At 47.9% G+C, this 16,365-nt stretch overlaps 1 protein-coding gene across 1 annotated transcript in view; it reads right to left on the reverse strand.

The window, feature by feature from the left end:
• ATCAY (ATCAY, caytaxin) overlaps positions 1–10,255 on the reverse strand; it is a 38,876-nt gene extending 28,621 nt beyond the window's left edge. The window contains exons 1-2 of the mRNA XM_005661343.3: positions 9,555–10,255; positions 7,150–7,267 (exon numbers count right to left, since the gene is read on the reverse strand). Of these exons, the coding sequence (XP_005661400.1) occupies positions 7,150–7,226 (77 nt within the window). The 5' untranslated portion in view covers positions 7,227–7,267; positions 9,555–10,255. The remainder of the gene's footprint in view (positions 1–7,149; positions 7,268–9,554) is intronic.

Here is a 16,365-nt window from a genome sequence, read left to right on the forward strand (position 1 = left end):
GAAAACTGGTGGTTTCAGAAGCTCAGACAAATCTGCCCCTTTTCCTTCTTTGCAATTTCCAACGCCTCTGTCTATTCATCTGGCTCCCACCATGCCCCCGGCCCAGCACCGTCACCTCTTGGCTGGATCAGGAAGCCTGGGATCACGAGCAGAACTATGGACAGAGGCATTACAGTCCCCACCCACCCACTCCACCCCAGCAGTCAGGCTCTGGATGCAAAGAGGATGTCCTCCCCTTGCCCCTCCCCACAATTCACACACTGAAGGCAATGCCCAATATGACTGGAGATAGGGTCTTCAGAAGGCAATTGAGGTTAACGAAGGTCACAAGGTTGGGGCCCCAATTGACTAGGACTGTGCCCTTAGGAGAAGGAGGGCCATTAGAAGTCTCTCCACATGCAAGCACAGAAGAAAGTTCAGGTAAGGACACAGTGAGACGGCCAGGAAACCAGCCCTCACCAGAAGCCAACCCTGTTGTCACCTTGATCTCAGATATCCAGCCTCAGAACCTGAGAGAGAATAAATGTCTGCTATCGAAGCTGCCTCATGTAGGGTATCCTGTTATGACAGCCTGGCATGGCTGGAGCACAGGAAAGAGAATGGCGGCATTAAGGAGGCCAGGGGGTGCTGAGGCTACTCAGAGCCCTCCATCACTTCTCACCCCAAACCCATGGCTCTAGCACAACAGTCTTTTTTTCCCCCCTTTTTTTTGGCTGCCCCTCAGCCCATGGAACTCCTAGGCCAGGATCAGATCTGAGCTGCAGTTGTCACCGTGGCAATGCCGGATCCTTAACCCACTGTGCAAGGCCAGGGATCGACCCCACATCCCAGACGCCATTGCTCCCATTGCACCACAGCAAGAGCTCCAGTTTTGCGAACTTCTGAGCTGGGCAATGTGAAAACAACTCTGTGGGTGTTTTGGGCTGGTGGGAGGGAGCATGTCTGGCCTGGTCTGTGTGAGGGCAGGTAGATACAAACAGGAAGTGAGTACAGAGAGAGAGATAGGGAGGCAGACAGAGAACAGACAGACACAGAGGGAGACAGAGAGAGAGGGAGAAAGAATGATAAAGGAAGTAAAATTTTAACAATTGGCAAATCTGGGTAAAGTTTACAGACAACCCTTATACCCTTATATCACTCTTGTGATTTTTCTTTTTTCTTTTTAGGGCTGCACCCAAAGCATATGGAAGTTCCCAGGCTAGGGGTCAAATAGGAGCTACAGCTGCCGGCCTATGCCACAGCCGCAGCAACGCCAGATCCGAGCCAAGTCTGTGCCCTAAACCACTGTTCACAGCTATGCCGGATCCTTAACCCACTGAGCAAGGCCAGGGATTGAACCTGCATCCTCGAGGATACTAATCATATTCGTTTCCACTATGCTACCCTGGGAACTCCCACTCTTGTGATTTTTGTCTAGGCTTGTCTATGTCAGAATGAAAAGCTACAAATAAACAAAACCCACGGCCGCTCAGTTGTAGAGGGACAGGCAGACTGAGACGCCAGTCAGATATCTAAACGTGCACATGCCTCTCCTTAGCTGTGAGACTCTGGCCACCCACCCTAGTTCTCAGTTTTCCCACCTAACCTTCTTTTAGTCCTTCTATCAGCTTCCACCGGCCTCAGGGCCTTTACACATGCTGCTCTCTCTGCTTGGAATGATCTTCCCCAACACCTGGTCTCTTTTCCGGATTCATCCCTCTTCATCCTTCATAGCTCAGGCTCAGTATCTCCCACAACCTACCCAACCTAGTCAGACCCCACTTAGGCATTCTCCAGGTACCAAGAACCCGGCTACAATTTTCCACTGGCTTGTGAGGTTATAAGTGACTGCCTGTCTCTACCCCGGACTGTGAGCACTGCATGAGAGTGGCTCTGCTGTTCTGTACATGTCCTTAGCGTCTCTCCCAGGGCCTGGCATACAGTCAGTACCTATCCCTAGAATGAATGAATGGGGAAATGAGGCAGTGAGATGGATCACCTCAGCTCCGGCTCTGCAGGAATCTGCAGATGAGCAGGAGGTGCAGGAAGATGCAGCAGAGGATGGTAGCAAGAGGGAGCTGTGTGCTCGGAAACACCCGGGTGGGCAGTTCGAAGATGGCCCCAGGAAGGGATCCTGAGCTGAAAGGAGTAGAATTGGGGGTTGTCTGGCATCAGACAGAGGTGCTTATGTTGAGATGCAGCTGGACGCTGTATCAAGGACCTGCACTCATTTCTCCCAGAACGAGGAGGACAGAGCCTCGAAGAAAGCCTGTTCCCCATCCTGGGGCTGCACAGCCAGGCCACTATCCTGCAAACACTGAACTACTGAAAGGGGAAACTCGCTTGAAATTCACATTTGCAGCTGCAGTCAACCCCACTTTGTCTCAACAAGGCTTGGGAGGAGGGGGTCTCTTTGATGGGGGTGGGGGTGGGAAAAAGGAACCAGAATGAACAAGAAACAAGTAGACAGATTGATCCTGAGGGCGGCAGTTCCTGTGGGCAGTCCTCCTCATCTAGACTGCCCATTTTGGCTGCCTCGCCCCTCACACCTCAACAGATTTTCACAACTTCAGGGGTCAGGAAATATTGTCCCTATTTTACAGATAGGGAAACTGAGGCACAAAGATGCTGGAAGAGCTGCCCAAGGTGGCCGAGTGAGCCCACCAGAGAACTGGAATCCAAACCCATGGCCAAGAAGAGTTCCATAGCTCGTGCCCTCTTGGTTCCAATGTGCTGCTTGAAATAAAATTAGAGTGTACAAGGTGAGTCCTGTGATGTCATCGAGAATATTTTTTTGGCCGCACTCATGGCACACTGGAAGTTCCTGGATCAAGGATTGAACCCATGCCACAGCAGTGACAATGCCAGATCCTTAACTGCTAGGCCACTGGGGAGCTCTGAGAGAATTTTTTATGTCCAGGAAGGGTTGGGGTTTGCTGCCTGGAGAGGTGGGGTTGAATCAGAAGATTCTCAAAGTCTGGACCAAGGAATGCTTTGGTCTCACCAGATGCCAGAGTTCGTGGGACTGGAGGGTAAGCAATGTGGAGACTGGCTGGAGATGCCTCCAAACCCTGGTCATTTGGTGCTGGAAGGAACCTGCCAAGATCACCCCATCTGATTCCACCTCTTATGTGGGAGGAAACAGACCTCCCAGGCCAGGGATGAGGGACAGACCGCCCCCAAGGGTGGCTCTTGCCCATTCTGGAGCATTCCTAACTACATCAGGAGGCCCTGCCATAAACAACACTTAATTTGTCCAAACAGCCAGGTCTCAATGTCATGAGACCCCTTTCTACGTATCCAGGCATCAGCACTCCTTGCATTATTAATTTTTTTTTGGCTGTGCCCACAGCTTGCAGAAATTCTGGGACCAGGAATCAAACCCACATCACAGCAGTGACAACACAGGATCCTTAACCCACTGTGCCACCAGGGAACTCCCAGCACTCCTTGTACTGAGTTGAAGAGAAAGACTTACAGGAGGGGATGGAGAACAAAGAAGTAGCTTCTAACAGTGAAAGAACAGGAGGTCAGCATCAATGAAGTTTCCGTCTCTTTCCCTCAATACTTGTATTCCTGAGGACAGTGGTACTGCGCAGATGAGAGATTCTCGGCTATTATGAGATGAGGCATCTATCACTTTAAGAACCACAAAGACGGGAGTTCCCTGGAAGTCTAGTGGTTAGGACTTGGCACTTTCACCACTGCGACCTGGGTTCAATCCCTGGTCTGGGACTGAGATCACACATTGAGTCACTGCACACTGTGGTAAAGAAGAAAGGGAGGAAGGAAGGGAAAATATAAAAAGAACCACAATCAGAGATCCCGTCATGGCTCAGTGGTTAACAACTTGACTAGTAACCATGAGGTTGTGGGTTCGATCCCTGGCCTTGCTCAGTGGGTTAAGGATCCAGCATTGCTGTGAGCTATGGTGTAGGTTGCAGACACGGCTCGGATCCCGTGTTGCTGTGGCTGTGGTGTAGGCCAGCAGCTACAGCTCCAACTAGATCCCTAACTAGATCCCTAGCCTGGGAACCTTTATATGCCTCAGGTGGGGCCCTAAAAAGACAAAAAAAAAAAAAAAGAACCACAAGGATATGCATGAAATGCAGATACTGAAAATGACTAGACTGGGGAGAGGGCCAAGATTCTCAAATGAAGGGGTGATGCCCTTAACATGGCTTCTCCTCAGACACATCAACGATAGGAAGCTTGAGACCACCCCCATTGGCCCACTTAGCCTTTTCTTTGCGGAGGGGGGGGGCGGGGGCGGCGGCTGTGCCCACGACATATGGAGGTTCCCAGGATAGGGTTCTAATTGGAGCTGTATCTGCCGGCCTATGCCACAACCACAGCAATGCTAGATCCGAGCTGAGTGGGCGACCTACACCTCAGCTAACGGCAACACTGGATTCTTAACCCACTGAGCGAGTCCAGGGATCAAACCTGCATCCTCATGGATACTAGTCAGATTCATTACCACTAAGCCACGACGGGAGCTCAGGCCCACTTTGCTTTCAAACAGAATGGCCACATAAAGCATGTTCGTGGAGTTCCTGTTGTGGCTCAGCGGTAACGAACTCAACTAAGATCCATGAAGATGTGTGTTTGATCCCTGGCCTCGCTCAGTGGGTTAAGGATCCCACGTTGCTGTGGCTGCAGTGTAGGTTGCACTGAAGCTCGGATCTCGAGTTGCTGTGGTGTAGGCTGACAGCTGTAGCTCCAATTGGACCCCTAGCCTGGGAACTTCCATTTGCCGAGGGTGTGGCCCTAAAAAGCAAAAAGGAAAGCATGATCATATTGAACCAGTTGAGTCCATGTAGACCCTATTAGACTCAAACCTGCATCTTTTTCCTGCCTGTCCCTCATCCTAGTTCTGCCTTCAACACCCTCACCGACTGAGATTTTCTGGAGCTGGAGATCCTTTCCAGATTCTCTTTTCCAGGGTGAATGTGCCCCATCCCTTTGACTCTTCCTTTCCCAATGGTTATGCATCTAACTCTTGGGCATCATCTCCTAGGGGTAAACTCCTTCAGTTTAAGTGGGAGGGAGATGAGCATTTGCATCCAGCCAATGAATAAGGGAAAGCCTGTGCTGACAATATCTTCTTTGACTCAACACCTCACTGGAGGAGAAAACAGAGAGAGAGAGGCGAGTGTCTCAGCAGTGGGTGCACCTGGCTTCCTCCCTGTGATTCCTACCAGTGAACCTCATCCATTCACCCAATATCTTTCTTTCTTTTTTCTTTTTTCTTTTTTTTTTTTGAGAGCCACATCTGCGGCATGTGGAAATTTCTAGGCAAGGGGTCAAATTGGAGCTGCAGCTGCTGGCCTACACCACAGGCACAGCAACACAGGATCCAAGCCACATCTGTGACATACACCACATCTCACAGCAACACCAGATCATTAACCCACTGAGTGAGGCCAGGGATGGACCCTGCATCCTCATGGGTACTAGTTAGGTTCTTAACCTGCTAAGTTACAACAGGAACTCCCATCCAATATTTTTTGAGTGCCAGCTGTATGCCTGTGATCAACCCAAAGGCCCCTGCCTTCATGGGTTCCCTGATGGGGAACAGACCATAAACACGTTTAAGTATGTAAAATATTTGTATGAATCTTCTGTGGCTGCTGTAACAAATCATCACAAATTTAGTGGCTTAAAACAACACAAATGTTTTCTCTGAATGAATCTAGATACCAGACGTCCATCTGAAATCCATTTCACTAGGCTAAAGGCAAGATTTGGCAGGGCTGGTTCCTTCTGGAGGCTCCAGAGGGGAATCTGTTTCCTTGCCTTTTTCAGCTTCTAGAGGCGCCTGCATTCCTGGGCTTGTGGCCCCTTCCTCCCAAAACTCCAAGCTGTTTTCTTTTTCTTTTCTTTCTTTCTTCTTCTTTTTTTTTTTTTTTTTGCCTTTTGTCTTTTTAGGGCTGCACCTGCAGCACATGGAGGTTCCCAGGCTAGGGGTCTAATCGGAGCTGTAGCTGCCAGGCTACACCAGAGCCACAGCAATGCCAGATCTGAGCTGCATCTGCGACCTGCACCACAGCTCGCGGCAATGCTGGATCCTTAACCCGCTGAGCAAGGCCAGGGATCGAACCAACAACCTCATGGTTCCTAGTCAGATTCATTTCCACTGTGCCACGATGAGAACTCCCCAAGCTGTTCTTTTCATCATCACAGCTCCTACTTCTATAGTCAAATCTCCCTCCCTCTTTTTATAGAGACCCCTGTGATTACATCGAGGACCCATCTGGATAATCCAGGACCATCTCCTCCAATTTTTTTCTTTTTTGGCCACCCTGTGGCATGCAGAAGTTCCCAGGCCAGGGATCGAACCACAGCTGTACCCAGAGCCGTAACAGTGACAATGCCGGATCCTTCACCGGCTGAGCCATGAGGGAAATCCCATCTCCCCTATTTTAAGGTACTTAATCACATTTGCCTTTTGCCACATGGGGGAACATTCTCTGGTCCAGGGATTAGGATGCGGATGTCTTGGGAGGGCTGTTATTTAGGAAGGAAACAATTCAGGAGCTGTTATTTAGGAAGGAAACAATTCAGGAGCCAGAGGAGAAGGTAAGTAATGAAAGGGCCAGGACATCCTCTCTGAGAGGTGGCCTGTGGGCAGAGACCTGAAGGAGGTGAGGGAGGCAGGTGTCTGGGGAACAGTGTTCTGGCAGAAGGAACAGCCAGTGTGAATTCTGAAGGTCAGAGCCAGCCCAGCATAGCAGAGGAACAGGGAGGGAGATGCTGTAGCCAGAGAACACAAAGGGACAGAGAGAGAGAGAGTGATGTGAGGTGAGGCCGAAGGAGCAAGTGGAGGCTGAAACCCGGATTTTCTGTGGGATGAGCATTTACCCCAGGGGTTTTAAGCAGGGGTATGATATGGTCCCTCTGGCTGCTGCAGGTAAAGATATGATATTACCTGGATTCATGGGGACCCAGGTAAGAATACTGTAATGTTTAGAATTTTTACAATAGTGTGGGAATGGGGGCTATTTTGGCACTTGGGTGGGGAAGGGGGCAAGTGGGAAATTAATCATAAATAATTCAGCAAATATTAATTACGTGCTTGGCCTGGCCAACTGTGGTCTCCACACCACACCTGGGAGAAGTGTTGGACCCAGTCCCTCCACACTGACATGGAGACCTAGGGAGTGGTACCTGGGCAGAGCTTCATCCTGCCATTCTTCCTTCACGTCCATGTTTTCCATCCGGAGTGTGGCTTCAGTGGTCCCCATGGGAGCTGGGAAAAGGTGTCGACTTGAAGCAAGGATGAATCCTGAAGGAGGACCATGGATGGAGGTTTTACTGGACAGTCGTCATAATGACAATTCCCTTTCCACACACAGAACTTCAGAGATTGATCTGCAAAGAGCTCTTGTGTCCATCATCTTATTGAATCATTGCCCAGTCCCATGAGGCATCTCCATTTCATAGATGAGAAAACAGAAGCATAGAAAGCTGAACACCCATGTGGGTCTGGAGTTTGAAACCAAATGAGGGGTTGACCATCCAGTCCCAAGCATCCCTCCCTTTGAAGCTTTGAAATCCATCCTCCCAATTGTTCACCATTCCTCCCTTACCTTGGATTTCAACTGGGAAGCAAGAAATCCAACTAAAGTCATTTATACTAAAATGTTAATGCCTCATATAATTAAGCTTCCTTGCTGGGATTGACATTCAAACAGGACCTAGTTAACTCCAGCCCACTTCTATCTGCCTCAGCCCACCTGCCCTGCCTCTCTGTCCTGCACTCCCATCCCTGAAAAAGAAGCAAGTGCTGACAACCTGATTCTAGGACTAAAAAAAGCAGTGTGGAAAGTGACTGGGGTTGGAAATCAGGATCATCATGATTACCAACCACAAAATGCCAGTTTTATTTTTATTGATGTGAGGAGCCAGCTGGACTCAGGGAATGGGGTGGGGGCAGTGTTCTAGATGCTGGCTTAAGTGCTCGGCTGTCTGGGAGTGTGGTCAGAACTGCTGAGTGAGAATGAATTTGGGTCTACCCTGGGGCATGGCAGACTTCCCCTGCCTCAGTTTCCCTGGCTGTAAATGAAAGAATTGGTCTAGAAATGATCACACCCAGGAGCCTATGACTCAACTAATAGCACAGGTTCTGTACTTTTAATCCAGTCGTTTTCAACTGTGAGTAACTGCTCCCTCCCCAATAGGCAATGTTTGGAGGCATTTTTGGTTGTCACAATTTGGGGAGGGGGTGCTGCTGGCATTAAGTGGGTGGAGACCAGGGATGCTGCTCAATGTCCTACAGTACCCAGGATGGCCCTCCATGATCAAGAATGATTGGCCCCAAATATCCATAGATCTGAGATTGAGAAGTTGTCATCCTCACTTGCCAACACCTGAGGTCCAGACCTCCAGCAACTTCGCCCTCCCCATGCTGCACCTGCCAGGGTAGAGCTGGTGTGTGGCCATCCGTTAGGGTGTGTCTCCCAAAGCCCTTGTCTGAATGGAAGCCCCTGTGGATGGTGGGTTTGCATTTGGGATCATGGCTCAGAGAGGGAGTCAGAGGGAGCCCAAGACAGGTGATGGCCAGGGAGAGGGTAGGAGATGTCGGCAATTCAACCCTCCCCCACTTCAGTGAGAGTTTCTCACTGGATTCTTTTCACTGGCCTGAATGTCGTCATTCATTCATGGAGGAGGGACAGTAAGACGCAGTTTGGGGGAGAGAGAGAGGAAGAGAGAGAGAGGAAGAGGAAAATATCTTGATGCTGGGCTTAACAACAACCCAAAACCTTACTGCAAGAGAAAGTTCGCATCAATAGAAATTGTTTCCGTTCAGAAGGGAGTGGTCTTTGCCTCTGTTTCCCTTTTCCTGAGCTGGGTGTGAGCTCAGGCCCCAGAAAGAACCACCCACCTCTACCCCACCCACAGCTGAGACTCTGGAGCCACACCAGGTGGCTCCACGATCCTCTAAATGGCCTGTGGATGGGTCCCCGATGGGCCCAGACAGGTCCCGCCCTCTGATCCTGACTTCACCTTCGAGGGCCTTTAATAAGGCAGCGGGGAAGCTGAGAAGCGTCCCTTCGCGTCCCTTCCTGCTGTGGCGCTCAATTATTAGCACATCACATACAAGTCCAGATAGAGGAGGGTAACTCTCTGGCTTCAACCATGTCGCTTCCTCCCCACCCGATAGGCAAGCCTCCATGTATACATCCATCAAATCCTTTTTCCAAATCCGCTCACGGCGTTATAAATAGGAAATACACAGAGGTGGGACGCGCGTACATTTCAGTCTCTCCGGAAGCGTCCCACAGAGGGGCTGAGGGTTTGATCCGCCCAATCTCATAGCCCGTCCTGGAAATGGTGCAGTCTTCTGCCTTCCAGGTGAACTGTGGGCTTGGGAGATGACTGGTGGGTGGGTGTGCACGGCGGATGGTTTTTTCCGCGTGTGGAAAATGTAAAGGTTACCATCCCAAGAATCCCAAGACCCTGGTTCTCTGCTCCCACCAGCCCCATCTGCCAGAAGGGGGTTTGCAGCAACAGTATTAGATGCTTGGGGACAATATTCCTCTGCAGGGCGGGGAGAAAGAAAGTGGACTCACCTCCGCGTGAGTCCCGGCTACCTCCGCGGCCTCTCCCGTTTACTCGCAAACAAAGACCAGCCCTGGGAGGATGCAGCCTGGCATCCCTCGTCTTCAGAGCGCGGTCCCCCGGCCTTCAGAGCATCCGAGGAAGATGCACGCAGGGGCGGACTCTGCATCCAAGGAAGGTCACCCAGAGCAATGTGACGGGAGCAGATGGGCGCTTTTGTCCAGGGGTGGAGAACGGCTTGCAGCTAGGGGTCGGCTCCCCTTCTCTTGGCTGCGGCAGCGTCCCCCGTCATCGTCGCAGCTCGTGCCTCCGAGGTATTTTCTTCTTGCCAGATCGCAGCTGGCAGAGGATCGGCTTCCTTAAGACAGTTAATTATGCTGCTTTTGTGTGCAGAGTGGGTGGGTGGGGGCAGGGCTGACCAAAAAGCACAGCCCCCTGCCAGAATCGGTGCTCTCCATTGGCTGAGAGGGGAGCATTTCCAAGAGCCCCACCAGGGGCAGAAGCGGAAATGGTTTCCTGATGGCGCATCACAGATTTAAAAACAAAACAAGGAACAAATAAATAAATGGCGGCCATGGCCTCATTCTTTAGATGATGAGGGAGGGAGGAAATAAGATCCTCAGGGACCCATTTCAAGGGCCCCTCAGCCGGCCGCTTACTATGAGCCATGTGCCAAACACAGGCCTGGGTGCTGGAGAGGCAGAATCTTCTCAGACACACTTACTCCAGGCCACCAAAAGGCGCCCCCTGCAGTTGTGCGTGTGATGATAGAACAGTATAGAGTTAAGGGGGCACCCTCTGAAATCGGACTACACTGGCTTGGCCACTCACTAGCTGGGGGGCCCAGTTGGATAATTGATCTTACCTGCTGGGCCTCAGTTTCCTCATCTGTGAAATGGAAACGTTAACATAATGGCGGTTCAGTATTTAATGAGGTGATGCACGGGAGGTGGCTTAGCACTGTGCCACAGCATGAGAAAATTTATATGCGTGTTTCATGCTGCTGCTGTTTTAATTTTTAGACTGGTAGCAGGTTGAATGGTTGCCCCCCCCAAGATATGTTTCATGTCCTAACCTTCGGAACTGGTGAATGTGACCTTATTTGAAGATGGAATTGACTTAAGGATCTCCAGATGAGATCATATTGAATTTAAGATGAGCCCTAAATCCCATGACAAATGAGTTTATAAGAGAAGGGAAGGGGAAAAGACATGAGTGTGTGTGGGGCTGGTGCCATGTGAGACAAAGGCAGAGTTTAGGGTGATGCATCTACAAGACAAGGAATGTAAAGGATTGCTGGTGGTCATTAGAAGCTGAAGAGGCTCAAAATGAATTCTCCCTCACAGCTCTCAGGAGTCTGTTGTTTTGTGCCACCTAGTTGGTGGTACTTTGTTATGGCAGCCACAGAAAACTAATACATTACCCCAAATAGGAACAGGTGCCTTTTGTTACATCCTGTCCTTCTTAATCACTGTGGTGGTTTTTCATTCGTTCTGTGAACACATGACATCCATTCTCACCACAGGACCTTTGCACAAGCTGTTCCCTCAGCAGGGATGCTCTTCCCCCAGATGTTTGCATTATTCAGCTGTCAGCTCAGAAATAATCTCCTCAGAGAGGCCTTTTCTGATCACCCCCTACCTTGCCTCTCCCTCCAGCATCCTCCATCCCATTACCTAGTCTGATTTTTTTTTCTTAGTATAATTTTTTAAATTGTAAAGTACACCTAATCTGAAATTCACCATTTTAACCACTTGAAAGTGTATAGTTCAGTGACATTAAGTATATGCACAGTGTTGTGCAACCATCCCCACTATCTAGTTCCAGAACTTTTTCATCACCCTAAATGGAAATCCTGTAGTGATTAAGCAATCTCTTAATGTCCCCTGCCCCATCCCTGGCAACCACTAATCCACTTTCTGTCTCTGTGGATTTGCCTGTTCTGGATATTTCATATACATGGAATCATATACTATGCCATCTTACTGGCTTCTCTCACTGAGCATCATTTTTCAAGATCATCCACACTGCAGTGTGTTTCAGTGCTTCATTCATTTTTATGGCTGAATCAGGTATTCCATTGAATGCATAAGCCACTTTTTGTGTAGTCATTCATCACTGGATACAAAAAAGTGTTTTTACATTTTGGTGATTGTGCTGCTGTGAACATGGGTGTACCTGGATTTATTTGAATCCCTGATATCAGTTCTTTGGGGTATTTACCTTAAAGTGGTATTGCTGGGTCATATGCTAATTCTATGTTTAAGGTATTGAGGAGCCTGTTGTTGTTTTTATAAGACTTACCACTATTTGAGATCATTTACTTGTTTCTTTGTTTATTGCAGAATGCCCTTGTTGGAACACACATTTCAAGAGAAAAGAGACTTGGTTGCTCTCGTACACTGTAATGTGCTAGGGTGGCAGCACCCAGCACAGAGGAGATATTTGGGAAATTCAGGTAGAATGCATGCTGACTCCCTTAGTGGGTCTCAGACAATACTGTATTCACAGTGATTATATGCTGCCCCACTCACCGCATCAGGGTCTGTGCCCCTCCAAGCCAGAGGCATAAAGGCAACCTCCCCACAGCAGGGGAGGAGAGCCCAGAACCTACAGCACAAGGTCTGGACTGTGCACCTCCTGCTGGAAGGAGTGGAGCTCTGGGAAGAGACACTGAGTGCAAAATCCAGGTCAGTTCTAGTGCTGGGCACTGGGATATGGACAGGAATATGATTTTGCTGACTTTGCTTTCGTAGAACTCCCTCTCAGGGAAGCTGGTGGGCAAGGGAATCTGGACTGACAGAGACACCTTTGAAGCAAAGCGACTTGTGGGGAGTGGTGCATGGGGAGATTTCTTGGGGTGAGTCGGGGGTGGCGATTATATGAGTTGGATCTTGAGGATTAAGTAGGAGTTGGTGGGATGAAGAAGGCGGGAGAAAGGCATTTAGAACAGGAGGGCATTTAAAAAGCAGCAGCCCCTTCTCCATGAGAGCGTTGGGAGCTGTCCGTGGTGCTACAGCTGCTGCCACAAAGCCGCCGTGTGAACCAGGCTTGGCTCTTGTCTGGATTATTTATCGATTTGTTTGTTTCTTTTTTGGCCACACTCATGGCACACGGAAGGGATCATCTAACTGGAGCCATAGCAGTACAAGAGCCCCTGCAGTGACAACACCAAATCCTTAACCCTCTGAGCCACAGGAGAACTTCTTGTCTGGTTTATTTGTAATTAAAATATATGTGTATATTATGTATATATATTTATTTGTGTGTATATATATATGCATATATTTATATATGTATGTGGGTGTATATATGTATATACGTGTGTATATACACATATGATATATATATTATATGTCCTATATATTATATATATGACACAATTTTTATTCTATGCAAAAAATGCCTTATAAATGTAAATTTCAGTGGCATTAATTATATTCACAATGTGCAACCATCCCCACCATCCATCTCCATAACTTTCTCACCTTCGCAAACGGAAACTCTGTCCCCATTAAACACTAACTCCCTATTCCCGTTCCACCATAATGTAAGTTTCTTGAGATCAGAAATGTTTCAGTCTGTCATTGTTGTATCTTTTTATTAAAAATTTATTATTAGGAGTTCCCGTCGAGGCTCAGGCAGTGGAAATGAATCCGACTAGGAGCCATGGGGTTGAGGGTTCAATCCCTGGCCTCACTCAGTGGGTTAAGGATACGGCGTTGCCGTGAGCTGTGGTGTAGGTTGCAGATGCGGCTTGGATCTGGCATTGCTGTGGCTCTGGCATAGGCCAGCAGCTATAGCTCCGATTAGACCCCAGCCTGGGAACCTCCATATGCTGCAGTTGCAGCCCTAAAAGGACAAAAAGCCCCCCCAAAGTTATTAGTAGAGTATAGTTGAAATACAGTGTTGTGCCATGTCATTGTTGTACCTTTAACCCCTACACCAGTGCTTCTCACCTCTGGGCAATTTTTACCCCACAGAGGACATTTGGTGATGTCTGGGGACATTTTTGGTTTTCAGAGCCAGGGGACGGGCATAATACTGGCATTGAGGGGGTAAAGACCAGAGATGCTGCCCAATACTCTACATCCACAGGACAGCCCCACCCCCACCCCAGCAAAGAATTGTCTGGCCTCAAATATCAACAGAGCGCAGGTTGAGAAATCCTGCCTTAGAATTACACTTGAAACATAGTTGGTTCTCAGTAAAATTTTCTGAGGCAATTAAATTGCTAAATCTCCTTGAATCTCCTTTTCCTGATTTGCAAAGGGGATTCGTATAAGTACACTCGATCCTCTTTATTCACTGTATTTGTAAATTTGCCTACTGGCTGAAATGTATTTGTAACCCCAAAATCAATACTCACGGTACATCCAGGGTCATTTGTAGACAACATAAAGAAGTGAAAAATTTGAGTGTTTGCCATGTATGTGTTCCTGGCTGAACCAGGTGATGCATATTTCAGTCTTGACTGTAAACAACTGTCCTTTCTGGGGTCTGTTTAGTGCCATGCTTTTAACATTTTTGTTCTTTCTGTTAGTGATTTTGCCGTTTATAATGATCCCCACGCATGGTGCTGAAGTGCTGTCTAGTCTTTATTAACACAAGAAGACTGTGTATGGAGAAGATACACATGTTAGATATAGTGCTGTTGACTGTGAGTTCAATGTTAAGGAATCTACAATGTATATTAAATAAGATACCTTTAAAAAATACACATAACACAAGGTTATGTTTTGGTTGAGTGATGAAAATGTTGTGACCAGAGGCTCACAGGAACCTAACCCTATATTTTCCCTAGGAGCAATGGTTCAATATTTGGTATTTCAGTGTCTGTAGCAACTTTAAAAACAGAGATGCTGGGAGTTCCCATTGTGGCTCAGCAGTAATGAACCTAACTAGTATCCTTGAGGATGTGTGTTCAATCCCTAGGCCAGCTCAGTGGGTTAAGTATCCGGTGTTGCCATGAGCTGTGGTGTAGGCTGCAGACTCCGCTCAGATCTAGCATTGCTGTGGGTGTGGCGTAGGCTAGTGGCTGCAGCTCCGATTCAACCCCTAGCCTGGGAACTTCCATATGCCATGGGTACAGCCCTAAGAAAAGAAAAAAAAAGGAACAGAGCTGCTGTCAATAAGAAAGAATCAACTGTATCCACTTCTGAGGGCTATTTTGAGGACTAGATAAGATTGGGCATGTAAAACATTTAGCACAATGGTTATAGTAAATATAGGAAAATAAGGTATTATGCAATACATACAGTATACTAACATTGAAACAGAACTGCTTGGGTTATGCAGCCTGGGTTATCTAGTCAGAGCTGCAGGGAATTGGAGGGAGGCCGCGTGTAATTACCATGCTGGCCTTTAGCCAGGGCATGGTGGGAGAGTGGCATTTGCCAGACCCACTAGGTTTTCCTTGTGGCCACACATGGTCATTAAGACACAAATGGAAGAATGCCATCTACTAAATCACCCATACGGCTTTCCTTGGCACCCTGTGCTTGTCATGGTTCCTGTCCAAGAATTAACCAGCCCTGCGCCTATTTAAAAAGGGGCAAAAAGGATTTGGAGAACAGACTTGTGGTTGCCAAGGGGGAGGGAGAGGGAGTGGGATGGCCTGGGAATCTGGGGTTAATAGATGCAAACTATTGCCTTTGGAACGGATAAGCAATGAGATCCTGCTGTATAGCACTGGGAACTATAGTCACTTGTGATGGAGTATGATGGAAGATAATGTGAGAAAAAGATTGTACATATGTACGTATGACTGGGTCACTTTGCTGTACAGTAGAAAATTGACAAAAACTGTAAACCAGGTATAATGGAAAAAATAAAAATCATTTAAAAAATAAAATAAAAAGGGGCAAAAGTGCACCACCATCCCCTGCCCCCAGTCAGTAAAAATTATTTTTTTCCTTTTTATGGCTGCACCTGTAGCATATGGAAGTTCACAGGCTAGGGGAACAAACAAAAAATAACACAGAGAGATCTCATGTACCCTTTTCTACTATGTTACCCAATGGTAGCATCTTGCAAAAGTATAGCGCAATTATCACTATTGCTTTTGATACTGTCAAGATAGAGAACATATTTCCATCATCACAGGATCCCTCGTGTTGTCTTTTATAGCTATTTCCACTCCCTGTTCCCCCTTCCCCATGTCCTTAATCCCTAGAAATCACAAATATGTTCTCCATTTCTATAATCTGACTTTTCAAGAATTTATGTAAATGGAATCATAAGAGTATGTGACCTTTCACCATTGGCTTTTCCCACTCAACATAATTCTCTAAAGCTTCATCCAAGTTGTGGTGTGTATCAAGAGTTTGTTCCTGGAGTTCCAATTGTGGCTCAGTGGTAATGAACCCAACTAGGATCCACGAGGACACTGGTCCATCCCTGGCCTCGCTCAGTGGATTAAGGATCCCACTTTGCCATGAGCTGTGGTGTAGGTCAAAGATGCAGCTTGGATCTGGTGTTGCTGTGACTGTGGCATAGGCTGGCAGCTGCAGCTCTGACTGGACCCCTAGCCTGGGAACTTCCATATGCCTCTGGTGCAGCCCTCAAAAAAAAAAAAAAGAAAAGAAAAGTTTGTTCCTTTTTATCGCTCAGTAGTCTTCTATTTGTGTGAACTGTCAAGAACTGAAGACAGAAAGCAAAGTAGTGGTGGCCAGGGGCTCAGGCCAGGGGGTTGGGGAGTGACTGCTCAGGGGCACAGGGTTTGTTCTTGGGGTTATGAATATATTCTGGAATTAGTGGTGATGGTGGCAGAACTTTGTGAATATACTAAAAACCCCTGAATTTCACACCTTTGATGAGTGA

The sequence above is a fragment of the Sus scrofa genome, chromosome 2 (assembly GCF_000003025.6).
Source record: "Sus scrofa isolate TJ Tabasco breed Duroc chromosome 2, Sscrofa11.1, whole genome shotgun sequence".
Lineage (NCBI taxonomy): Eukaryota > Metazoa > Chordata > Mammalia > Artiodactyla > Suidae > Sus > Sus scrofa.